The sequence below is a fragment of the Branchiostoma floridae genome, chromosome 2 (assembly GCF_000003815.2).
Source record: "Branchiostoma floridae strain S238N-H82 chromosome 2, Bfl_VNyyK, whole genome shotgun sequence".
In the NCBI taxonomy this organism is placed as follows: Eukaryota; Metazoa; Chordata; class Leptocardii; order Amphioxiformes; family Branchiostomatidae; genus Branchiostoma; species Branchiostoma floridae.
The window spans coordinates 4221410-4248265 of NC_049980.1; the positions used below are offsets into that span (position 1 = coordinate 4221410).

Consider the following 26856-nt stretch of genomic DNA (forward strand, 5'->3'; position numbering starts at 1 on the left):
GTTTAGCGTAACACTATTTCAGGTCAAACCGTCAAAGGCAACTAAAAACAAACTTTAACGTTACTGAGTTCAACAGTACTTATAACTTGTTATCCGAAGTTGAAACGCTAGCGATGGTATTTTCGCTGCGCTGTTAACTTTTAGCTCCGTGCGACTGTTGTTGACGGTCTTATAACGGTATATTTTGCACCCCTGTACCCTGGTATGAGTAACATTTGGTATAGATAGGCATAAGATAGTTGGTAAAATGATCCAAGTGAAATTTTCGGCATAAAGTACTGTAAAAGGCTTAATTACAGCACTTTTTTGGGGGGAAATTGGTTTTCTTTCGTTCTCCATGCCATGACCTTTCGGACGTTCACCCCACAGAGCCGACATCTGCACCTGCGTCTAGCCGGCAGGAAGAGTTAATTCAATTAATGGTTCAGCCAATCAGCGAAGAGAAAAGCGAAGGCTAATCAATATTCATAAGCGGGACCACACAATACGTTAACTTGAAGACTCAGGCCGTACAGACTTCTCGCCAGGATTTTTTCAAAGCGTCGGAGAGGGGTCCGGGGGCCGCCGAATGTCCCTGGCGGGGTCCAGGGGCAGGGCCACTGTGGGGGGGACCCAGGTGGGCGAAGCCCCCCCGGAAGCTCTTGCATTTTAGACTATTGAGAAGGCTTCTTTTATCAGTTTTTTTAGGGCCATATCTACGATAATCGTAGCAGTCACTTACTTCTCTTCAGCAGTTTGACTTTAAAATATTTCGGGTCAAAGCTTCAAAGACAACTAAAACCTCATAAACAACAAACTTTACTTAGCTCAACAGTATACAAAAATATTGTACGGGTTGCCATTATTAGTTGAAGCGCTTATTTATAGCGCTAGTATCTTCGCTGCGCCGTTAGCCGCCGTGCGACTTTTGTTGACGGTCTGATATCCCTACGTCGCCGCCTCGCTGATATTCCCACGGACATGTTTTAAGAAAAATACCCAGCAAAAAATGCTGTTCTGCGTCAAATTCTATTCTATAAAACATGTGGGACTCAGTGTTACAGTCTAAATATTTTGTAGAAGCACCGCTGTAGGAAAGAAGGTCCAAGCAATGTAAAACATCACGTAGCATGAAGTTCGCTGTCAACTGGCACACAGCACATGACTGTTTGAAACTCTAAGTCTAATCAACAGCCGTGTTTGATTGATAGCCGGCGGTCCTTTGATGAAGTCGGCGAAAGGTGTGTTAGTTAGAAAATCTGCGTTTAGTTTTGATACGTAATTATAAGTTAGACAGTGGCGAGAATGATTATTTTCTCATCAATATTTCTCTTCAGAATTATTTGAACTTAATTGTACATCTAAACAATTGGCTTACCTGTGCAATGTTTATATGATTAATGATCAGTGTACTGAAATCATGTGTAACGTATGGCTCCTAGTCAATAGATCAGCATTTTCTCTATAGTGACCACCTGTCTATAGTTGCCACATTTTCTAGTGCTGTTGTTGTTTGACATAAACTTTGAACATTTAAATTGTAAGTAACTTTAAACTGCCAGAGTTTCAGCCTAATAAAACACTCTCAGCGCCAGGGTATGAACAGACTGACCAGACAGACGAAAATAAATCCTCGGACAAGGTTCAATCGTATCTTCCGGGTCTGGCAGGAAGTTGTTAAACTAAAATAAGAATAGGCTCGATGGCTGATTGCATACAAAGTAAAACAGTTTAACAGTTTTACAGCTTGAAGAAAACAAACGCTCCTACAGTACCTGCACCTGCTTGATAATTATTAAATCGTATGCCCTACTTGAATAAAAAAAGTTCACTGCAATAATAAATGTACCCACATCACAAGGAGCTTATACTTTTTTAAACTTACACCTAGTTATCGTACTGAAAATTGTTAATGACATTACATGAAGTCATTCAACAATTTTCAGTCATGATGAAAATTTTCTGAATGGAAGGTGTGATTATTGTCATTTTCTGAAAAATAGAAGCAAGCTCTGTTTTTACCTGGAATCAATTCACAATACCAGTCCACTTTGGGGGATAATGTACTGTTAAGAGGATGTTCCATTTTTGCGCAGGGGTGATTTGGAACAGTCCAATGTTGCGTGGGAAGGGGTATGGCTGAAATATGCTGTATTTGCTCTTAAGCAAATGTCGGCCTTTCTAGTTCAGGTATGTCTTTAAGGCCGTGGTTATTTGAATATACCGATGACATCATCCGGCAACCCCAAAACTGATGCGAGCGTGAGAATAAAAAAATTTCGGCCGAAATAAAGTTGCCTTCATAGTGAAATCATTACATCCTGGTCAGTAAGGTTGAAAAAATAATTATACATACAGAGTGGGGTAAACCAAGTAATACTTGTTTCTTCATTTTGTTTTTACATTTCTTTGACTTTTTCGTAGATTTAAGCATTCTATGACATTAGTATTCGATCCGGGTTTTTTATTTCATTTTGGTTGCAATCTACGACATCTTACAGCTGCAGTTTACAGTATGGTTGAAGCCGGTAAAAACTTAATCGAATACCCTTTCTTGAAGATATAGAAACATTGAACAGTGTTAGTAGAGAGATATGAGAAACAGGGACGTGTTAGGGATGAATGATAGGTGTCTATTGGTATCACGGAACGGAACAAAACCGAACGATAAAAAACAAACATGTAACCAAAACCAAACGTAAAATTGCCAGTCCAGTCACGTCTCTAATGTCAACCAAGGAAGATCAACCTGAAAAAGATAACAGGAAAACACTTATAGCGTTTAACATGCGACCAAGATAGGATAATAATCAAGTGTAACGAAATGACCTTGCCATGTGTAACGCAATGACTAGTCATGATGTAACGAATCGACTGTAACGAAAAGGCGATGTAACGAAACGAGCGGTTACCGTTGAAAACCCTTTTCTGAAACGACCAAATCTAGATGCATGCCATCCATATAATCGAATTATGTAATAAAATCAACATGACCTAACGACCATTCACTTTTTATTCCTCACGTGCTGGATTTGTGACGTGATGAGTGGGTTAGAGCTCTTTGTGTCCCTGCATGACCAACTATGCCCCCCCCCCCCACACACACACACACATCCGTTAATTCGTTAAGCCGGAAGTGCGTACACGTAATACATTTTTGTGTGCATTTCCAATAAATAAAACGTCGAAATTCCCCATACAAGTGACTTCCTGCCTGCTTTCTGATTATATTCAAGTGTTGGACGTACGTAAGTCGTCCCTTCCGGTTTCCTGGACTTCCGTGTTTAAATAAGAGTGAACTGTTAACGGTTAACACGCACACACAGGTGAGCAACCATATCCCGGTGCTGCGCAAAATTTCTACTCCGCCAGATTTGTGCCCCTTCTATTAGTGTTGGTTAGGGTACGGATTAGGCTAGAGTTGGACTCGACACAGGGTTAGCCATCGAGTGTTACGCAATTTTCATTCAATACAGGTCTACTGGAAGTCTGGAACCCCCCAAGCAGTGTTGAGGCAAATATTTGTCAAGGGGCAAAAATTTGACATGACACCGGGTCGCCAAACATTAACCTTATTTCAAAGCACGCGGGGTGTGACGTATACAAGTGGGGGAAGTTGCCGGGATAAAATAACAAGTGTCAAGGGAAACAGCGTCACCATGGTAACGATATACTTAAGGAAAGACGTGGGGCAACCCCCTTAAGGGCAAACCCCCTTAATACACTCTTAATGAAGGCTATTCATTGCTAGTTTGCGTCACGAAGGGGCATGTGTAACTTCCCCCGAAGCTGGGTTTTCCCCGCTGTGCCCTGAAAGCGGATTTGGTGCGTGGTTACGTGGTGTGTGATTTGTGCATTCATTATGCATTAAGGGCTGTGGTGCTAAGGTGGCTCGTGTGTTTGTACAACTCTCGTGTGCTCCTTTTAACGCGGGGTTCGTGTGACACGCTCGGCAAACCTCGCTTGTTGTTATCGCTCGGTCGTGTCGAAGAAGAGAGAGCTAGAGAGAGACAGAATCATTTTGTACAATCACAAGGTAATCTCCATTCAGATGTAGAGTAGATCTTGTTTTTGGTATGTGTGTTCTGACGGTTTGTACGTATTTGTACGTATTTGTGGTCCGTATTTTCAACTTAGAAATGCGTAGAAAAAGAAATGCTGCAAACAACACGTAAAAACATTTTGGAGCTATATCTTCTTTGAGATTTAAAAGCGGTCAGCTACCACAATCTTTTTTTTCCCAATTTTACCAAAAGGAAACTGAAGAAATTTTGTGTTCAAATCTGTAACGTTAGGGCGGTTTAAATCATCTAGCAAATTATCAAATCCATTTTGACATTTCTTAAACTTATTTTGCAGCAACCAAAATATTATTTGGTGGATACTAGTTTGCGTTTGAGCGCTGTGAATGAAGGCGGGGCCGTGCTTTGGTCGACCTCTTTAATGGACTTGTTTTAATCGTGGTTGGCGCAGGTGCAGTTCGCGTGCGTCGCGCCAATTAGAGCTAGGAAGAGCTCGAATAACGCTTGCCTCTCTCTTTTTATCCATCCAACAGGTCATAGGTAAACACTTCACTCTACCACAGCCCGCGACACAGACGTCAGACAGAAGGAAAGCAAACCGTGAACACAGCCGTTACGATGTGGCTGGTGAATAGCGTGAAGAGTCTGAGGTCTCCTCGGGAGGGGTTGCCCGGTCGCCCGTTCGAGGCTGATGGAAGGCCGCGGTGTACCAACGTGCTCACCCCCGAGACCATTCCGGAGTTTCTTATCCCTCCTACGGAGTTGCCCTCGCGGAAGCGCAGCGATAGTGGCTCCAACGACTCGGAGGCGGCTTACGGGCTCCTTCCCGGGGAGGATAGACTCCTACCGCCGGGCTCTCTTCCAGGGTACGCTCCTGATTCAGACGCTTGGAGCTACGTTACCCCGCCCCGCTCTCCTGCCGTGTCGCCCTACCGTGCCCGGCGGGCAGGAGTGGTGACCGCCCCCGCCGACGCAGACTCCTGGGGCGCGCCCGGGCAAGACGCTTCCGAGATGGACAACAACGCCGACCCCCTATCCCGTATGGGCATGACTCTACAGCATCTCGGACGCACCCGTACAGCGTACGGCTTTACCACCCTCACCCAGTCCCCCACAACCAATAGAAAAGAGTCGCTATACTTCCACAACGGAAGGTCCGGTAAGAAGCAGCGTGGGTCGAGCCCACTGGTCATCACGCCCGAGTCGGACTCAGACAGCGGGTGGTCTCAGCATCAGCAGCGGCGCAGCACCGGCTCAACCGGGGGGAGCGTATTCTACAACCCCAGCTCCTCCGAGTCGTCACCCGTCTCATCCCCGGCGTCTTCCCGCTCCAGACGTAGCTCCGGCGACGCCAGCTCCCTCGGTAAGAAGTCTCCCAAGGCGCCCAAGTACGTGCGGCGGCAGAGGTTCCACACCCGGCGGCGCTCCTCGCTTGCCGTGCCGATCGACTTCTCGTCCACGGAGCCGAGCTCGACCGAGCCCAGCCCGAATGTGCCCCGCAAGACCAGCCCGTGGGGAGGGGGGCACCTGCCCACCAGGCCACGCAGCAACTCGCTACAGGTGGGTGGTTTCCCATTTATTTTTAACCCTTACCGCACTTAAGTATCCGTCTAGCTACCTGCTCTCTATTAGTTACTGATTCGGTTAGCAGATAGAAGGTTAACTTTGTAAAGACTTCTTTTGAATGAAGAAAAAAAATCTAATCTTTTTTTTTTAATTCATAACTCTTATTATGAAAACTTTGCGGTTGAAATCTAATATCACATCTTTTTCCGACCGCCTAGGCGCTTGAAAACATTGCAACTTAGTCGGGCGCACTTCTTTAAAAACATAATGTAGGAAAAACATATTTGCTTTCATCTTCTTCATTCATAATTCGTATTATGATAAAAAAAATAATATCGTATCCTTTTTCGACCGCCTAGGCTCAAACATTGCAACTTATCCGGGGGCACTTTAAAAAATAATGTCTGAAAAACATATTTACTTTCATCTTTTTCATTCATCTTTTTCATTCATATTTCTAATAATGCTGACCTATAAAAGATTTAATATTGCATCCTTTTTCGATCGCCTAGTTAGGCTCAAACATTGCAACTTAGCCGGGCGAACCTCATTAACCCTCAAGCACCCGACCTTTTTTTGCGACTTAAATGACCGAGTGGGGTCCAAACGGACCCCAAAATGTTTTGTTCATAAAATCTCAGTACCATTTCTTATCAGCGATCAATGTATAAACATTGCTTTGTCAATGTAAGAGGAAGATTTTGAGATGTTAAGGTGTTGATAATTCCAACTCATTATCATAATCTATGCAAAAGTTCAGAAGGTCCACGTTTTGCACTAAACCTATTCCGACCAGATAGGGGAATTTTGAGGCCCTCAGCAACATTTATGTCGCATAACTCATGAACGGCTGGAGCTAAAGCTACGAAACTTGGTAATTTATCACAAGATATTGTTTGCAAAAGTTTTTAGTCAATAAAGTAAGTCTATCATTTTGGGGGGTTGCCATGGCAACCATATTCTAACGCATATTTTTGCCAAAATTTGACAATTTCAATTCAAATAAGGTTTTCTTGGTAAACTACCTGTTTTCTGACAACAATTAAATTCTATGAAATTCAATGTAATTTTCATGACTTAAAAGTTATAATTTATGCTAATTTCATGACGTCATTGGTCAAAATCCAAAATGGCCGCCCTGATTAGGCAAATGACGTCATAATGTCGTCACATTACATGTTGATGACACATAAATTTTTGTGATGATTTAGGTTTACATTATTATTATTGTCTAAAAGTTTGGTAGTCATATTGTAAGTGGTTAAGGAGTTAGCCTCCAAAGTTTCTTTTAAAAACTGCACATTTTTGCTGGGGTCCGTTTGGACCCCAGAGGGACTGAACACAAACTATCTTTATAATTTCCACATTATTGTACTAATCTTTGCGAAAACTTAGGAGAAGGTATAAGACATATTGACTGACAAAGTCACGGAAGTATTTTTTCTTCAGATCAAAAATGTTCAAATGGCACTTCAAAATGTACGCCTGGGGTCCAAATGGACCCCACTCGGGTGTTTGAGGGTTAAAAATCAGTGCATTTGAAACCACATCGCGGACGTATTTACTTGACTAATATTGGTCCAGTGGTTATGGTCTCACGACTCTATAGAAGCTCCATGGAACCGAACATAAATTAGATAACGTCTTTGTGGTTTCATTGCAATATGTTTATACTATTCATAAACCATGGAAAGACGTTTATTGCATATTCCTGTTGCAGTGGCATAGCTACTGGACGACTATGCATCAATTTTAAGATAATATTACACCAAGTTTTGCAAACGTGAACACGAATGCATATTTATTAACGTTATGTTTCCCCGATAGAAAAAAAAAGCATATAATTTTTTGCTGTTGTGATGTTCTTTCTTATTCTTCTTTCAAACCGGTGGTTTTAAACCGCAATGTTTTTAAAAAATCTTGAACTTTGACACCACCGGAAGTCGACTTGAAATCCCTGAGTACCCTGTTTTAAAAGCAACAGATATAGGTTACCCCGCGGATAAAGGTGTACTAGAGTTACCAGGCCTTGCATAGACTTCTCGCTTGTCAACGTACTATCAGGTGAATGTATCGACAGATGAAATTCACTCTATATTGTTGGGCCAAACGCATTGAATGGTTTATACGCACGGTAACATTATTCAATGTTACCGTGGCTTTTACTGTAAAGGAGTTCGATACGGCAATGGGCAATTTACCATAACCGTGGTAATTGTCACGACGCGTATTTCCTGACGGGCGGCCATACATAAACGTTGTGTTGTTCGGCTGTCAGTTACAATGATACACGCTTGTGTTGGGCCATGTGGATTCAGTTATATGGTTGACACCCTCGCGCATCAATTTTCTTTCGTTTCCAATAAATACATTTATGACCATAGTCCAAATGACGCAAAGTAGCTACAAAATTAGCAAATAAGTTGAGCAAGTTGAAAAATATCAGAAAAGAGATTCGAAGGTTGGTTGATACCAGTGTCAGTTCCCAAGTCTAAGAAGATGTGAAAGAACAGAAATTAAGAACCTATAATACGGTTGACCATACTCTGTCTGTTCAGTCATTTGTTCAACTTTTCCTGATCGCTTTTTGTCAAACTTTTCGTTTTTCTTACCACGCTTGCATCAGTTTTGGGTCCCCAGAGGATGTCATCCATATAATCAAATCAACATGGCCTTATCTCTAGCCATAACGACCCATAAAGGCGAGCACGCGTGGTGGTTTTGACGACCAAAAACCGACAAGAGAAACTAGGCCACCCGTGTGTGCTCACGCGGACTTTTGAGTTATTGTGACTGGAAGAAGAAGAAGAAGAAACAAAATGCTAAGCCCAGTGACACATGTACGCAACGTGAACAGTACTATGACGTAACCACCACTAGGCACATGTACACAAAACACTAAACATCTGTTTGAATGAGGCCACTTCAAGTCCTGTGCATGCATGCAGATGTTTTGAAATCAAATTATACCATTTGATGAAAAGACAGGGCTATATAGTCAATCTACAGTAACCGTGTTAATTGTCACGACGTTCCTGACCACTTTTTGTCACACTTTCCGTTTTTCTTACCACGCTTGCATCAGTTTTGGGGTTCCCAGAGGATGTCATCCATATAATTAAATCAACATGGTTTCATCTGTAACCATAACGCAGCAATCGACCCATAAAAGACGGACCTTTATCGCTTTGTGAAGACTGAAAAATGTCTCGGCCTTTGTACTGGGTTTCTGGAGTGGCCCTCAATGGCTCATCACCATCATTATCGGTCGAAGTGCTTACGCACGACGGGGTTATACCGCCCCTTACGGGGTGACATACCCTTTCTCTGGCTAATTACAAGACGGGGATGCGCCAGGTCTCCCGTCCGTTTGAATGATGTTAATCACCGTATGGCTGATACGAGACAGAGGTTCGCAAGGCCTCTACCTGGGTGATTTGAAGTGAATTACCAACTCCAGACAGAAAAATTTGCACCATCGCACACCGCACCATCGTACGTGCATGGGGTGTGACTTTTCCCATACACGGAACCTCCATTAACGTCCTATCCGAGGGACGGCCCAAGCCGAAGCTAGGTACTCATTTTCACCTGAGTAAAGTGAAGAAAGTCGTGTAAAGTCGTGTATTTATTTTTTCCTTTTTATCCGCCGGTTTGTCATAAGTTGGACAATTTGAAGAAGACAAAATGTCGGCTACGTGTTTATTGTAGAAATGGCAAAAAAAAAGTTCTGTTTCTGACGGATGCACGTTTGTGTCGCAGAACAGAATCCATTTGGGTATCAGATTCTGTGGTGAATTACTGTGCATGGCCTCTGTTATGTCTCGTAGACAATGTTTGATGTGTCTACGGACACCCTCCCCGCCAGCCATCAGTTTGAAGCCTTAGACCTGACGTCACAGACATGAGTTCTCCCGTAAATGTTGCTAAGTAGACTGGGGCGGAGATGTTTTTGTGGCGATTAGTTAAAAGGTTAAGGTAGTAACGTAGTCTTTTGGGGGCCGTAGGGGTCGTGGATTGTTATATACTGTGTCTAGGGGACGGTATTCGAAAGCGGAGCCCATCCCTCTCCTTCCACAAATTAACCCCTGTAACCACATAACATACATTTTCATAATTCCACCAGGTGCCATTATACCGCCACCTCAAAAAACGTTGTTATAGATGCCTTCTCAATATTGTCTTCAACACCTAAATATCTGTATTGTATTTCATTTGGTGTTGAAGGCAATCTTGGGAATACTTCTATTCTAACGTTTTTTTGAGGTGGCGGTATTATGGCACCTGGTTGAATTATGATAGTCCATGTTACCCATTTTTACGTCTGGATGGAGTGAGGAAAGTCGTGTTGAGCGCCGTTCCAAATGACGCAACGTCTGGCCAAGACATTTAACCCGTTATATCACTAGCCTAACTACTCGGCTATTCGACATCGCTGTATAAGCCGTGGTTTTGACGAACAAAAACCGACAAGAGAAACTAGGCCAGCCCGTGTGCTCTCACGCGGACTTTTGTTAAATGTCTCTGGGGGCCGAAACAGGATACTACTAAGCCCAGCGACACATGTATGCAACGTGCACAGTAGTGTTACGTGTCCGTCACTAGATACTCAAACACTTGACTTTTGTTTGAATAGGGCCACTTTGAATTCTCAGTCTGTTTGTTGAAACGTTTTGAAATCTAATGTTGCAACTTAATGATGCGGGCCTATAACTTTTATCTATTACTTAATGAACAATTATCAATACTAAATAGGCACATATTTCAATGCTTCTATACTTGACATACACTTTACACCAACCGTTGGTATGCAAAACCCCACAATTCTCTTCATTAGCGATTTACACTAACCAATACAGTATAACCTTTCGTCTAGAGGTCTGTACATTCATACCACACGTAATATATAGCAACTATAAATTCATATTCTTTATACAATTAGATATAATTTAAGCTCCGTACATTTTCAGCTTTATCAAGAAGCGAGAAGTTGAACCTGTACATACTGAATTAAGTATACGTATACATTAGTTGTAGATTTAGCAAAATCTCATTCTCATATTACTGTATCTGTGCTACTGCTTTTTTTATTGAAAAATGAATGTAATAATACAAATAAAGGTACGAGGACGAAGTAACGGCGGACTCAAATTGTACTTATTTCAGCGTCGCCACATATACAGAAATTGAAAATAATATATTGCACATGACTATAATAACTAAATAACTAGATAAGAATATACATACATGAAAATAGAACAGTGAGCGTGAGTCAACCCCCCCCCCTACCGGTAGAACAATGAAACAGAGAATGATACTTGAACTTAATAACGTTTTGAAGATATGATATAAACATGTGTAGCCGGCATAACATTAGCTCGCTGAAGCATAAACGTGAAATAAAAGCATCTCATTCATTTATTCATTTATCAATCGGTAGAGTTCATGAACACTAAGCATCTATCACTATCTTATCCTACCCGCTACAGGTCCCGACATTCACACCGTACGCCCTACGGGAGTCCAACGGGCAGGATAGACCAGTAGACCACTACCTGGGGGAACTCAAGTTCGCCATCGAATTCGTCAAGAGAGGCAGACAACTGAAGGTACAAATTATCATTGAAGAAGTGTTGTTTGGTAATTTTTGTTGCCATACATTGTACCATGTACGATTGTCGAGCAAGAAATATGTTGATCTCTCCTTGGTACTGAAAGAATGACTGTAGTAACTAGAAGTACAAGGTATTGCATTAGCGTACTTTGCACCAAGCAAACTGTGATGTTTCAAACAAGTGTACAGTATGTTGTTGTTAAGGACAGAATGGCCTACTTTGCGGTATTTCAAAAACTTAGCAGGCCTTTTTCATCTTGCTTTATACAGCTCACATACGTCAGAAATACGATGCAAATGATGCAAATATGCTGAAAAGTTTTTTTTCAAATCATTCACGTGAAGGTCTTGTTCTCGAGAACATTATCAATTTCGGTGTAAAATGTTACATACTGTGCCTTTAAACGACACATTTTTGGTGCCAATCTTTAAAAGGGAATTTTTGTTTGTTTTTCAGGTGTCAATCATCAAGGCAGAGAGTCTAGGTGGCCACAAACACGCCAAGAACAACATCAACAGCTACATCCGGCTGTACCTGCTGCCCGGTAAGGTGGGGCGACAGCAGACACGGACAGTCAAACACACCAGGAACCCCATCTTCAACGAGGAGTTCTACTTCGGTGGACTAGGTCTACAGGTGGGTTTATGAGTATGTAATTTGATGTAAGAATAGTGAACGCCATCTCTAGGAACTCCTTTTTCAACCAGGAGTTCTACTTCGGTGGACTAGGTCTACAGGTGGGTTTATGAGTATGTGATTTGATATAAGGATAGTGAACGCTATCGCTAGGAACCCCATCTTCAACGAGGAGTTCTACTTCGGTGGGCTAGGTCTACAGGTGAGCAAAAAACTTATGAGTATGTAATTTGATATAAGGATAGTGAACGCTATCGCTAGGAACCCCATCTTCAACGAGGAGTTCTACTTCGGTGGGCTGGGTCTACAGGTGAGCAAAAAACTTATGAGTATGTTATTTGATATAAGGATAGTGAACGCTATCGCTAGGAATCCCATCTTCAACGAGGAGTTCTACTTCGGTGGACTAGGTCTACAGGTGGGTTTAATAGTATGTAATTTGATATAAGGATAGTGAACGCTACCGCTAGTAACTCCATCTTCAGCGAGAAGCTCTACTTCAGTGGGCTGGGGCTATAGGTGGCTTCAGTACTAAGCACATGTACAGTAAATATGACATAAGGATAGTGGACACTATCGCTAGGAACCTCTTCTTCAAAGAGGAGTTCTTCTACAGTGGGCTGGGTCTAGGTTGGCTAAGGGGTATAAACAATATAAGGACATTGTGAAGATAGCACTTGATATGAGGAAAGTTGGTTATTTCTAGGTAACCCCGTTTTCAGCGAGAAGTCACTGGCTACTCCGTATTTTAGCATTATATAACATCATGGACTACCCAAACCAAAGCAAAATGCCGTGTTCTCTGTTGTTGTATTTATCTCTGTCAGTTTTAGTTTTCATTTGCCATAGGTGAGACTAATTTTAGCTGCTTGCTTGTCGAGTTGATAGATACATAAAAAAGCACTTACAAAACATGTAAGTCATACATGCTATATATGCCCTTTGACCCAAAAACTTGGTTGCAAACACGTGTACCCAAGGCACGTTGCTCAGACGATCTGCAACGTGCTCCTTCCAAGTATCCCGCAAAGACGATCTTATTACAGCATCCAGCCACTTCAGTCAGCTTCAGATGTTAACCTTGTTACATGTTCAGATTGCTTCTGGTGGCAGTTGTGATTAGATTGGCGGCGGTCTCTCCGTAATTAGAGCACGGCTAAATCTGATTTCTGCTCCCCCAAGCTGAAACGACTGACGCCGGCATTGTCAGGAAAAAGTCTGCGGGGGGAAACATATATATATACGTATCGGCTATATTTGTGTCTGTCTACGTGCAAGGTACTGCAAATAGGCTGGAAAAATAGAGCTATACTCGTACAACCTTGGATATTTAAAGGCGTCTAGAAATAGATAGGTAAACATTATATGCGCAACGTACCGCAAGAATCGCCTTGAGTGAATTTTGCGGCGACGTCGAGAAATGATATTACCTTTATCGAACGCAGAAAATAGCGCAGAATTTGTTAGTAACGGAAGTGTTATTTTGTCAACGTGTCGACACAACCAGGCAAATCAAGGAACCATTTTCTCCTTGTCCGAGAAAGAAAATAAAATTAAGTCTTTCCTAATTTAAAAAAAAAAACGGGTAAAGTTCCTAAGCAGGTACCCCAAATCACCAAAAGACTTAGACAGGAGGTAGCTATCACGACACAATTAATAATTTCCTAGAACGTTCAGACGAAGAGCAGCAAATCAGTATTTTACAAGGGGTGAAGTTTCCTATCTCTGCTGATTGTTTTTTAAACGGTGTTTTTGTCCTGTTTTTTAGATGCTGAACGACATGAAGCTGCGCATGAAGGTGTTCAGCAAGACTCCGCACCTGCGCAGAGACGAGCTGCTGGGGGAGGTGCAGGTGGTGCTGGGTACCCTGGACCTGAGTCACGAGAACCGCCTCTGGAGAAATCTAGAGCCCAAAACTGAAGCGGAGGTAAGATCTTGTCATCATTAAGTTAGGGATAGGGCAGACAATTAAGATGAGCACAACCATCTGAAGTAAATAGCGCGGTGCAGGCGGGATTTACAGACCAAACCATATAGTCTTTCTCGAACTCGTAACTCCGGTAGTGGGCCACTGGTACCTGGAAGTTTGTATCTCACACAAACATCTCGGCACATTTGAACGAACACTGTTTCAGTCCGTTGAATCACGTGACTCTTGTCATGGGTCAAAGGTGACAGAAAGTCAAGTACCATCTAGTACATGTACCGAAAATGGTCGGCGCAAATTTCCAAAAAAGCTTTAAAGAAGGGAATAATAAAGTCATGTGTTCGATGTAGTGCGCCTTTCATCATAAAGAAGCTTTAACTTAAGGGTCGACGTAGCGATGACCTATATAGCTAGCCCTAACCTAACACATGCACACATCACACATACACTTTTGTTTGTTGCATCTTTTGTATATTTGTATTAAAAATTATATCAGTGTCATTAATGTTATTTTCCTTTCCACACAGGACCTGGGCATGCTGAATGTGTCTCTCTGCTACCAGCCCAGATCAGAAAACCTCATCGTTACCGTCATCAAGGCCGAGGGGATGCCGAGAAACAACATCTTAACTCCACCTGGTGAGTACTCTCGACTTGTCCTGTATCAAAGTTTGTAACTGAAACGCCACTGCAGTTCTATAGAAAGTCGTTGGAGGGCCCAAACTTCGTTCAGTTATTTTCGAACACGAGAGCTATCTAAGACTTAAACTTGTGACGACAGCTTGTACAGAATATAAGACAGAAACACGTTCTCCTGTAGTACTAAGGATAACCGCCAGGGAGCCAAAATAACGGTTCTTTGATAGGACAATATATAGCTAGCCTGCGCTTTCTTGCAAATGAACTATATCCCAAATCCACCGAATACACTCTACACTCAAACACTACATTACAAATGAATATAACACCAACATAGAAAACAGCGCCTGCGAATTCCTGGAATACCAATCATGCTTAACACGCTTCGCAGATTGCTTCATTAGTTTTTCCAGGAATATATCTGAACATTCCAGGAAAAAAAGAACATGAGAATCACCACGGGTTGTTACAAAGACACCTCTGAAATTGGACTGTCTTTGAAACATTTTTTTCACGTATACGTAGTCCGGGTATAGACATTCATTATTGCAGTCTAGTGAAGTCAGATATCTTTGAACATTAAGCCAAAGGCCTAGTACGAAGTAATCTCCAGAACTGCACTGCAATCCTCAGACCTCCGAGGCGTTAAAGTCATCATTACAAAACTACTTCTAGAGTTTCTTCCGCCTCTTTCAAACAAAAATCGATAGACAAAAGCGTCAGAAGAAAGTTTCTTCATGGATATACAGGGAAGCGAATCCAATTCTCTTGCGAGCCTATCTACTGACTACAGCGCGCATCCAAGAATCCCAAACACACATTTATATTCAGAACCACATCTTATCCAGACCTTCAAAGGCCTCCAATTAGGGACTCGGCGCTTTTTAATGTAGAGGTCGTGTAGGTGTTGCCTGATTGTCTCCTAGATTATTGGAAGTTGAGGGGAAAACTCCGGAAGAATCCGAACCACCATCAGCGATCGGTTAAAACAGCATTTTCCAACGCAGGGATCAGAAAGGGGTCATGCGAGATTGTTTTAAAAGCCGCCAGCGCCTGCGGTTTTCTCTCAGTGGACGTCCATCAAAAAGCTCACGCCGCACAAACGTCTTAAGATTTCCAAGAATTACTCATAGGTTAGAGAAGACACCGACAAAGAACAGGGAATGGAGACTTAATGCGATGTTGAGACGCGACCAAGGAGAAGGAAATCACCAAGTCTTGGAGCTGATTTCAGATAACTTCAGCGCAACTACAGACGGAATCATCCATAGACATGGTAACCACTGGCGTAATCTTCTCACTTGCTAACCACGATCATTTGACGTCAACAATGGGTCAAAGGTTATTAGAAGTCGATATCGCCCCCTGGTCTGGAAAAGGAATACCCTCTTTGATCCTTTTTCATATTTGCTTTTGGACTGACATGGATAACGTGGCATTGCACTCAAGGTTTGTAACTTATATTAACAGTGCCACATACACGGTACAGGCAGAAGGTAAAGGTAGTCTTTTACCTCTCCCACCGAAGTGAGGTACCCATTTCTACACCTGGGTGAAGTGAGGAAAGTGGCACAATGTCGGGGGGGGGGCACGGCGGGGATCGAACTCAGGACCTGTAGATTCCAAGCCAAGCGCTCTACCAGTTACGCCACGCCCGACGCTGATACTTGCTCTCGTGGATTGCAAGCATAAAGGTTCATACAAATGCAGCTATAAATATCTAGCCCTTAATCTTCCGGTTCGTTCGAGGCTTAGCTCGGTAAGAGCCCGCGACAGCCTGCTTGAGTGACCCACAGGAATCCCCATCAGAGCCCCGGGGCAATGTTCATCCGGCTGTTAACAGCTTCCATCTAAATGGACCTTTAGGTGTTCTCATCCTGTGAAGAATAAAATCCCGAACAAATTCCACGCCTCACGCCTCCTTCCACGGTTTAAAGACGTCCCATTAAAGACCACACGTGGGTTTGAGTAGGTGTAACACGAGTGTCATTTCAGAGGCATTCCTCTCCAGAAGGAGTGTTATATTTTCCAACAGATAATGTATATCCGACCTTTTGTGTCATTCAACTTTTGTGGCATTCCCTATACGTGCAGACACTTCCATTATCGTAAATATTTTCCAAATGAGTGAGAAGCGCTAAGCACACCAATAAGGCCAATTACTCATGTAATATCAAAGAACACGAAACAAGAAGAGTCTTTTCTAAGCGCTCATGAAATTAGTTTTGTTAACTTACGTAAGTCAGGTGTTTTCAGGCAAATTGTATTCGGCCACTGGCTGAGATTGATTACTTGAATTTGAGTGTACTTGGGAGGATCAGCAGAAGCTTGTTATACACATGGAGCTAATGAGTACTTTTTAGTTTAATGCGAAGCATAATCTTTTTTATTACTTCCTAAGATTAATATATATCGGGAAAGGTTACTACCTTCTGGAGTGGAATGCCCCTTTAACAAGCCGCACCCAGTGGAGCCGATGGAGCATTTACATTCAGAAGAACTCCTAATTCAGCACCGTGAACAGACACGGATCAATCAGAGGCGGTTCAATTCACCTTGAATGTTCACCTTGTAGTACAACCAGCAGGTCCCCATTTTAAGTAATGAGGCTGTTATAACGTGCTTGAGGTACCTCTTTGAATGCAGAACTTCATTTTACATTCCTTCCGCGCAAGACGAGCGCAGCTCTAAACATGTTACCTCTCCACGGATTCGAACCTGGGTCTTCCAGTTACCAACTAATTTGAACCAGGAGCTGAACTCTGAACTGATTGGGCTACAGGGACATCCTGCATGGTGGCTCTGTATTCTTTACATGATTTTTACCGTAGAGAATTTCATTCGGCTCGCCTATCTTTCAATGAAAGGCCGCCAGACGCGCCATGAATGGAGCCAACTAGTACTCCCGTCGTTTAGAATGCTAAAATTGGGCAAGGAAAATTGTGTCTTGCTGCCCTAGCATTGGAAAGTTCCCCTATCATTGCGGCTTAACACTATATTGACCGGGCCTTTTGGGGATTCCTGGGTCCGGGAGGATGATTTACTCGTAACGTTTCAAATGTATTAGATAAAACGTTCACTACCAAGACGAAAAATCATAAACTTACATTATTTTAGTATAGAAATGTTGCCAGCAAAATTGTAGGAAAAGTCACCAAGTTTAGTTGTCCTAACCCACATCGTTCGATAGTTATACGACATCAAATTTGGCCTGGACACTTTAAGCCCCCCCCCCCTTCAGGCAAAAAGCGTTTTCGCCATATTGCGAATGATCCCATTGCAGATGTGCAAAACTACACGTAGATTTGTTAGCATTGCTGTCAAACCGACATGTGTCTGACCCAAAATCCCCTGTGACAACAAGTTTCCTACAAGTCTGTGCAAATAACCACCCGCCGTCTACCCGCTAAAATGACCTTTCAAACCTGATCCTTTCAGTGAACACATTTGATAAAGCGTTTGATATAACGGTTCTTAATGTTAGAGCATTAGTGTGAGGCGCAAAGGATTTGATATAGATGGGTTCGGGCTTTGTTCAAAGAGTTCGATTGCCTGAAAAACCATTTACGGATTGTGCGAAGCCCAGCAAGTCTTTTTGGGGGCATTGAAAGCGTCAACGTTCTTACCATACTGGCCTTCCGTATAATCATCTGTCACTATATTCTGCATCTACAGTCTTTGAAGAGTCCTGTAGCTGCATTCAGTCTGTCTTCATCTTTTTTTCCACTGTGCTTTTGCATCCTGCAAGCTTCAATAGCTTTTAGCCTTCCATATGACAAGTAAAATGCCTTACAGCTACATATATGCATGGCAGGTGATCAATGAAAAGACTCTCTGGTAGATTTCTTCTTCCATTTCCTCCACTTCATGGTGCATTTTTGTCTCGCAGCGTTTTAATCAAATATCTTTATTCTCAAATATGACAAAAACGCTGATCAAATTTCCACTGTGTACTCAGTTTCCGTGTTGACTCATTGGGATTCAGCGGCAGTTCTGACAACACCTTCGAAGCTTCATTCTCAACTGGAAAAGCTTTGGTTGTCTCCAGTTGGCACTGATAATCACAGTAGAGTTGATTCGGTAAAAGGCCGTGGCAGGCGGTCGTGTGCGAACGAAATATGAAACAAGTTGGGCCTAGAATGGGATGTTTTATGTTGTTGTTAGACATTGGCTTTCATAGATGGACGCGTTTCGGGGACAAAGTGATGGTAAAGGTAGTCTAATAGCCATTTTGAGGCCGCAGGGGTAGTGGGGTGTTATCCACTGTTTCTAGCTATAGTCCATGGTATTGGAAGGTGGGGCCCATCTCTCTCCTTGAACGGCCTTGTGCCTCCATAAGGCTTAGATCACCTTTCCAAACCGGGGCCCGGACGGGCAGCTTTGGGGAGCGAAAAGAATCATATGAAAGACATCAAAATACAAAACTGTCAAAATAAGATCCATGGGTATGATATTTTTGTATTTCTATGTATACATTTTGATTTTTCGTTTCTTAAAACATCCCGGCTGGACCCCGGTTTGGAAATGTGACCTAAGCCTAACCGAAGTCACGTACCGATTTTTACACCTAGGTGGAGTGAGGAAGGTCGTGTACGGTGCCTTTCCCAAGGTCACAACATCGGTGGCATGTCAGAACTCTTTGGGCTTTGGGCCAAACTACATATTAACCATTACGCCAACACTACAACGCTAGACTAGACAGAAATTGCTCATATCTAATGGGAGTCGCGACATGCACACGGTAATTGCTAACCCCATCCGGCGAAGGCATCATTTTGTCAGCGTGGAAGAAAATTTTTGCATCAATCTCTAACTTTTGTTCAAATCATTATCCAAGACCGGAACAAACACCAGTAAGTATTATTGTGCATAATGTTTGAATTCCACTCTAAAAATGACAGTCAACCAATCAGAGAACCACCCAAACGTTTTATTTTGTAAAGCACAAAAAGTTGAAAAGAGTTCTTTCACCGTCAGTCACGAGTTATACCACCTGCAGCGATTTCCTTTTCCGTTCTGTTCTCCCGTTTCTGTCGACCTTTCTGCCCTGTCAGCTGTCCTACTGCGATAATGATGTTTCCTGTGGATTGGCTTCCCCGGGCCTCCTGCTGCTCAAGACTATGTAGGGTCACACCGGTGTTAAAGGTGTTTGCTACGGTGGGAATGAAAAACCCTGTATCAATATATGTCATCCAGTAAAAATTCGGCCGTCGAAGGTATTCTGAAAACGTCACAGGTAGGCGCACAGGTGTTGAAGGTAGGACTCCAGGTGTTGCAGGTAGGGTCACATTGGTGTTAAAGGTGTTTGAAATAGCTTTTGCTGTATGGCTGTGACGACAGCTCATTTGGTGTCATGAGGTCGGCCCTAGCCACGTGCCTGCGAATCCAGTGTTGTATCCACTCAACGAACGTTGATGTGATATCCACTTAACGAACACAACAACCGTCTTTTTGGTAGGCAATACAAAGAACGATTCGCACTGCCGCCCTTATATTACCAGGTCCTGACGGGAATACTAACGATACTGGTTACAGACGTTGGTCCCGATGAACCCCATTTGCTTAATTGCACTGCTTTGACTAGTCACTGGAAAATTGGAGGCACCATACTTTATTGTGGCCTTTCATTGGATTTTGTAATGAAGTAAATTTACACCCATGTGAACGCCACTGTAAACTAAAGGTCCCTAGGAAGCTCAACTACAAAGCCATAATGGAAAAGATTGATTAAAATGTTCTTTGACTCAGAAATTAGACTCACAGGAATTTTTGACTGAATCACTCAGTGGCTGGTCACGTGTCTTAGCGCACCTGTGACGTCAGCAATTGGTCAAAGGTTAATGAAAGTCGCTATCGTCCCCCGTCTGAAGAAAAAGACTGAAAATTCCGTCGAGCCCAATTTCTTAACTTTGATAACAATCTACCCTTTCTAAAATGTAACTTACCAACTAAGGCCCGCTAGCACTCAGCAAAATCTATGGGCCAATAGGAATCGATTCTAATCGATCTTACTTCATGTGAACAACCCAAATCAGGGAAAAGCCAGATTGATGCGTATGGTAGATGAATAGCGAATCCAGAGAGTAGAAAGTTGCGACAGATCTACAGAGTCAGCTTACAGGCGTGCCCTGTGTGGCAGAGACTATCATTCTTGTATAGGACTGTTTAGCCATAGCCGAAAAGCTGTCGGTCTGATTCGAATTCGAACTGATTCGGAGTTTGAACAAGTCCTTAGATGAACTGTAGTCGTTAAACTCTAGAACTTAAGGACGACTAGTTGACGTAACGTTTCTTAGCAACGCAGGAAGGTCTGAATCTACAGCTAAGATCTTTCCTTTTCAAGACCTGATTCCCTCCTCACGCCCACATCTCCCTCCCGAGAGTTCCGAGTTCCGTCTTGGAGGACACTTGATGTCAGAGAAGAACCCCGTTCACAGAGACAGATAACCAAACAAGGACATTGCGTCTGTCGTCTGAACGGAAGTCGCCTTTAAAGTACACGTTATCAAGAGCTTCGTCTCAGAACCTGTAATGTGGAGGTAATTGTTAGAACTCGGCCTTTTGTATAGCCTCCATAGCAGGCTTTCTGGGGGCGGCAATCAGAAAACACCAGCAATCAGCGACCGAGTACAAAATAGAAATGGCCACCAAAAGTGTATTATGAGCCAAAAAAGGCCCTAAAGGCCTGCTATGGAGGCTAGCCTTTTGGGCGTTCGCAATTTCGTAAAACTTGCGCTTTTACCTCCATGAAAAATGGAGGTGTTTGGTTATATTGGTTTGTCTGTCTGTGTACGTTGATGAAGGTTAGACATCCAGGAGATACGATACACCAAAAAGCAGTTACTCAAGCAACTTCCAAAATCATATCCAGTTGCTTGAGTAACTGCTTTTTCGCGTGTCTGTCTGTCTGTGCGTTTGTATTTCCGTTATGTTTGTGGTCGGCATAGCTTTATAGAACCTCCTGATGGATCGTAATGATATTTAGTAGAGTCAGGGCTTGGGAAGACGAAGGTCAAGGTCGATTTTGGACCACCTTGTGTGCGGCCTTGATACTGCAGCAGAACTTTCGGTTTTTGCGACTTTTATCCTAGTTATTGAAGATGTCTTTAAAGAGAAAAAAGGACGCTGAGACTTACATTTGTATTATACAAAGTGCTCTTAGAGTGCTTAAATGTGACGGTATCGTAGTCACTTAACCAGGATTATTTTCATAAGCGCCCGGATATCTCTGGACAGACAGACGCACTCATTTGAAGCTTCTTGAGTGGACGTGACGTCAGGTTGCCATGGCGACGGTTTGGGTGGCAGTTAAAGATGCATCCTTGTCTCATCCTCTGTTGTATGGAGTGCATAATCACTGATAGCACTCCGGATATAACTGACTAGTCTTCACCAGACTGTCTACGCTGGCTTTTGTAATTCATTAGTAGAATAATTTACCAGGGGATTTTTGCTGCCGGAGTGTTCGGTCGGTCGCGTCTTGAGGGGGGATGCTTACGTTAGGCCTAGGTCCCAATTCCCAACCCTGGGCCAGGCCGGGCAGCTTTCCGAAAAGAAAAAATATGATAAGAATGTCAGTAAAACACACAGAATGTAATTGAAATTAGTCAAAGGCATGATTTGTGTATATTTCTTGGTTAACGCTTTTATTTTTTCGTTTCCGCAGACATCCCGGCCGGGCCCCGTTTCAGAAATGGGACCTAAGTCTTACATTGCCTACCGGGGGCCTGGCCAGGCTGTTTTCGGAAACGAAAAATTAAAGTTTATGCCCATAAATATGCACAAGGCTTACTGTTCAATTATTTTGTAGTTCGCTTTGTGTATTTGTTGTGTTTTACATCGCACTTTTCATTCACCAAAACTGGCCCCTCTGTAGATGTGGCGATAGCCTTAGCATGGACTGACTGCCCTGTAGTCTAACGGCACAGCTGAAAAAATCATGCCAATTGTGCAGATTTGTCTAAAAGCACCAAATTTGGCACACACATCGTCAGACATGTTTTAAGCAAATCTAGATATGGAGGCATCTCAATTTTAGCCCAGGAGCACTTCAGCAGCACTTTGAAATTAGAGTCCCGAAAATGGAAATCTCAATTTGGTCAATTTCCCAACTTTTTTGCCGAGTTCTACGATTCCCGTACCCTCGTAGGAAGGCCTGGTGATGGCTAATGGGTGTAATGGCTGACCTACCCGCCATCTTACCACGAGTATTTGATCGCTCTGCCCACTCATCTCTCCGTTAATCTAAGCTCGTCGCTGCTTCTAACGTTTCGACACCGTCCTTCACATTTCCAGTGGCTTCAATTTCGTCCCACTTCAGTTACAGGCAAATCAGCGATCGACCGAACAAGAGGCGGTAAATTGTCACTGACGTTATCAAAATAACGGAAGGGGCAACCCAACACTAAAGCAAGCGGTTATGTATAATTTAATGGACTGTGAAACACTGTACCAAATCGCGAAAGATATTCACAACGTGGTGCAAACCTGTGCTGACTGTCGCATGACACTGCTAATCATTTGAAAACGATAATAAAAACAAACTGATAATTGGCAAAATGTCGCCATCACTGCAAAGCTCTTTTGGATGGATTTCAATAATTGTATCGGTTTTTAGTTCAATGGCAATACTGTGACTTCCAATAAGGATATCTTGTGTCTAATTTGAGGTCGAACCTGAGGATGCGACATTCCGGGTGAAGCATTTTTCTTTGTAGAGTATTTTACTCGCGAGTCGAACGTCGGGGGAAATTGGTACAAAATCTCTATTAGGTGCAGCTCAGTGTGATACGACTCACGACGTGCTTGCCATTTTTTTGTTACTATATGGGTCTTGAAGCTATGGTGTTTTGTCACTAGTTTCAGATGTGGCTTTCCCCAAGCACCATACCAACTGCAGCTTGCAGTAGCGTGCATGTTGCGACTCAAAAAAACTTACCGCTTGAATGGAATTCGAACCCGCAACCCAGTGGTTCTGAGCCCGCATCGTCCACAATAAAAGGCGGAATCAGAAACCCTGACCATATATACGCATCGGGTGTTTCAAAGGTTTCCTGAACACGACTCGCATCACCGCACGGATGAGTGGAGAACCCAAACATCGTGATTAGAAACCACGACAGGAAAGAAAAAAGGACAGAATCGCTCGATTCAAAATTGTTCACCGTTTCATAACGAATGTAAGGAAGTCTGATGAGAATACAGACAGAGTAGATTAGTTGAAGCTGTTCAATAAGTCAGCCTGATGTAATCACAGCAGGGTGTCTCATGGATGAGTAAGTAGCAGAAATCAGCCAGTTGGAGTTGATGATTCGACAGAGGATTACAGAAACCACTCTGGATCGTATTCTAACTGGCTACGTCGGATATGTGTCGAATAGGTAACGTTATATATCTAAAGATTCCTTGCGGAGACTACGTTCATGTATATGAGCTGTAGATTTCAGAGAGAAGGTGGGAGGGGAGGGAGAAGGGAAAGAGGGGGAAGGGTGAGGAGTGAGGGAAAGAGAGAGGGGTGGAGGGATAGGTTCAAAGGGACAGGGATAGAGATAGGGGAGAGAGGGAAGGATTGATATTGATAGAGAAAACAAGAATTTGATAGAGGGACAGAGAGAGGTACGGAGTGGAAGAGAGAGGGAAGGGACTGTAAGGAAATGGACGGAAGAAGGCAGACAGGCAGACAAAAATGTCAACCTAAAACTTCTTGCACCAATGGGGCGATAGGATTATTGGCGTACGTGTGACACCGGCAGCTTGAAATGCACGCAGCCTAGATTGCCAACGTGCCAGCCATATTGACATACTTAATACTAAGTACAAGCACTGACAGCAGCTTGGTATATTACATTAAAAGTCTGGATAAGAGCATCAACTGCTGGCTACCAATGGCCTATATAATCTGACTACAAATGTTGTTTAAACATTTAATAAAGACTTAAGGTTATCTGTCGTGAGTGGCGATAATCCCGTTTCAAAGCTGGATGAAATAAGTTGAGACTTCTTGTACGTTCACTGTTTCAAGAACGCATGCGCAGCGACAGGAATTGTGGGTAATATGTCAAAGGTGAAGGGCTGTGACTTGTAAACAGTTCTCGTTTCGAACAATGTCTAGATTTGCATAACAATGTCCAGATGTGATTTGTGCATGTCTCAGGGGCCTTCACCTTTGACATATTACACATGATGCCTGTCGCTGCACATGCGTACTTGGAACCGTCTCGCCTCGACCAATGGCTTGATTTGAATAACAATGTCCAGACGGGATTTTAAATGTCTTAGGGGCCTTCACCTTTGACATACATTACCCATGATACTCGTCGCTGCACATGCGTACTCGAAACAGGGAAAGTGCTCATTGGCCGTTGGGTTTGTCTGGTGGACAAAAAGAAAATCGAAAAAAAAACACCTAAAAAGATTTTAAAAACCTGCCTTGGAGAGTAGCTGTTGAGAGTTGAGACCTCTTTTGCTCTTTTAGAACTGAGAAAAGTACTTGTTGCTTGTCCACGAGCTTGTTTATGGTCCCAAAAGGCTCAGGTGTACTCATCATTAAGCCGTGTGCGTCATAGTGGACAACCTGAACCCCAAACGTCGTACGTCTGCGTGACAAGCGAAGTGTTTTCCGCGAAATTTGAGTGCTTTAATGCCGTAGGTCGTTGAATGCAGCGGAAACCCAGTGGTAAAAGTGACACTGTGGTACACATGACCCATGTCTCAAATAACGTGCAAATGCGATAGTGCAATTGTTTTATGTAAATCTCTTGTAACATTCTTCTTCCGGCTATAAAAGGCATAACAAGAAGGTCAAATTTCGGCGCATGCGCGTACACCCGCTCACAGCACACGAGTCCTCATTCAACAAGACTGGCAATAAAAATTAATATTATTGCCATGACGACGATTGAGGGGAACAACAATACAGCTCAAATCAGAAATAGACTGGAACTTCCCTGTTGCACTATCCCTGGCACAATATACGAGCCCACCTGTAACATAAACCTACAGCCAGCAGAAATGTACTATCCCTGGTACAGCACGATGGCCTGCCAGTAACCTAAACCTACGGCTGAGCACTACAGTGTGTAGTGGAAAATAAAAAAATAAGGAAGAACCAACTGTTTCCAGCACTTCCGTCCTTGAATGACTTTCTTACACCTAACCCACATGGCTGTCCTACTTCGTAATATTCCAGTCCTTGGATAGTATAATAGGCCTTGAACAATTATATTTGGCTCTGAATATGATAACCATTTGGATGCCATCATCAAGATCATGACCTCTATATGAAGTATTTCCTGTCTGCCTGTGGCGTATGGCTTGAACAAGCTCTAGTCTAGAAAAGAAAATGTATCCTTCATAACATAGCATAACAACCAAGACAACGTGATCCATTGTGCAGAGTTTCCCTGTCTACCACTTAAGTTTCAAAGAACAAATTCCAGTGTGACCTACATTCCTCCATTGCATACCAGAGATACATCTGGAACAGATGGGGGGGGGGACTTGCATACCCAGCATGCTGCATTCCTGTGGAAAAATTCCTGTGCAATTCCTAGAATTTTTGCAGACTGAATGCAATATATACCACTTGACGACTCCCCTGAGGCGTCGTCAAAAAATATGGTGCAAAACTCAATCCGTGGCAAAGTTACAGGCAAGGTCTTTATCAATATCCAACACATTTTTTATCCGTCATGGTCGTTATTTTTCCGTCAATGTCCTTTTGAAAATCACAACACACTCATACGCAGACACAATAAAACACACGCAAATACAAACACACAGAACAGCATAGACACACGAACACACATACACACACACATATACACACGCACGCACACCACAATGTGGGAGTTGACTATTGTCGTTTTCATAACTGTTGTCCATTATCAACTTGTATAAGAGTCTCCTTTATCGTCTTCGTACGTTCTTCTCTGTTTAGATTTTTCAGTCTTGCAAAAGAAACTTTATGTTCCACCTTTTTGGTTCACTGGAGTGACAAACGATTTCTTATCGCTTACAGATCCCTACGTGAAAATCGTCCTGTCCGGCGCCGACGGTGGCGAAGATGACGTCAGACAAACCCGCATCAGAAGGAAGACGAGCAACCCCGTCTTTAAGGAGGCCTTCAGTCTCCACATCCCTCACCAGGAGGTCAAGTCCGTCAGCGTCACCGCCACCGTGTACGACCACGCCCGAATCATCTCCGACGGCGTCATCGGCCAAGTTCGGTTCGGAGCCACGGCGACGGAGCTAAGCGAGATCGAGCATTTCCGGAGAGCACTGGATCAAGAGAACCAGCCAATCGCCTTCTGGCATAATCTCATGGAAATGGAGTGACTTTGAAAAAAGCAGGTGTTACCACGTTGAAGTTGCCACGGTGATCGCTACCGTTCTCCTACAAAATGACTTTTTTTTATGAAATATCATCTGTCCTGTGACCAGATATCCAGCAAAATAATTTACGGGAACTTCT

At 43.1% G+C, this 26856-nt stretch overlaps 1 protein-coding gene across 1 annotated transcript; it reads left to right on the forward strand.

Annotated features, from left to right (window-relative positions):
- The first annotated feature begins 4450 nt into the window (after positions 1-4450).
- LOC118409273 (C2 calcium-dependent domain-containing protein 4C-like) lies at positions 4451-26856 on the forward strand. Its single transcript, XM_035810167.1, has 6 exons — positions 4451-5561; positions 11057-11176; positions 11639-11818; positions 13587-13745; positions 14273-14384; positions 26404-26856. Exons 1-6 carry the CDS (start codon positions 4620-4622, stop codon positions 26718-26720), a joined length of 1830 nt encoding a protein of 609 aa, XP_035666060.1. The 5' UTR covers positions 4451-4619; the 3' UTR covers positions 26721-26856.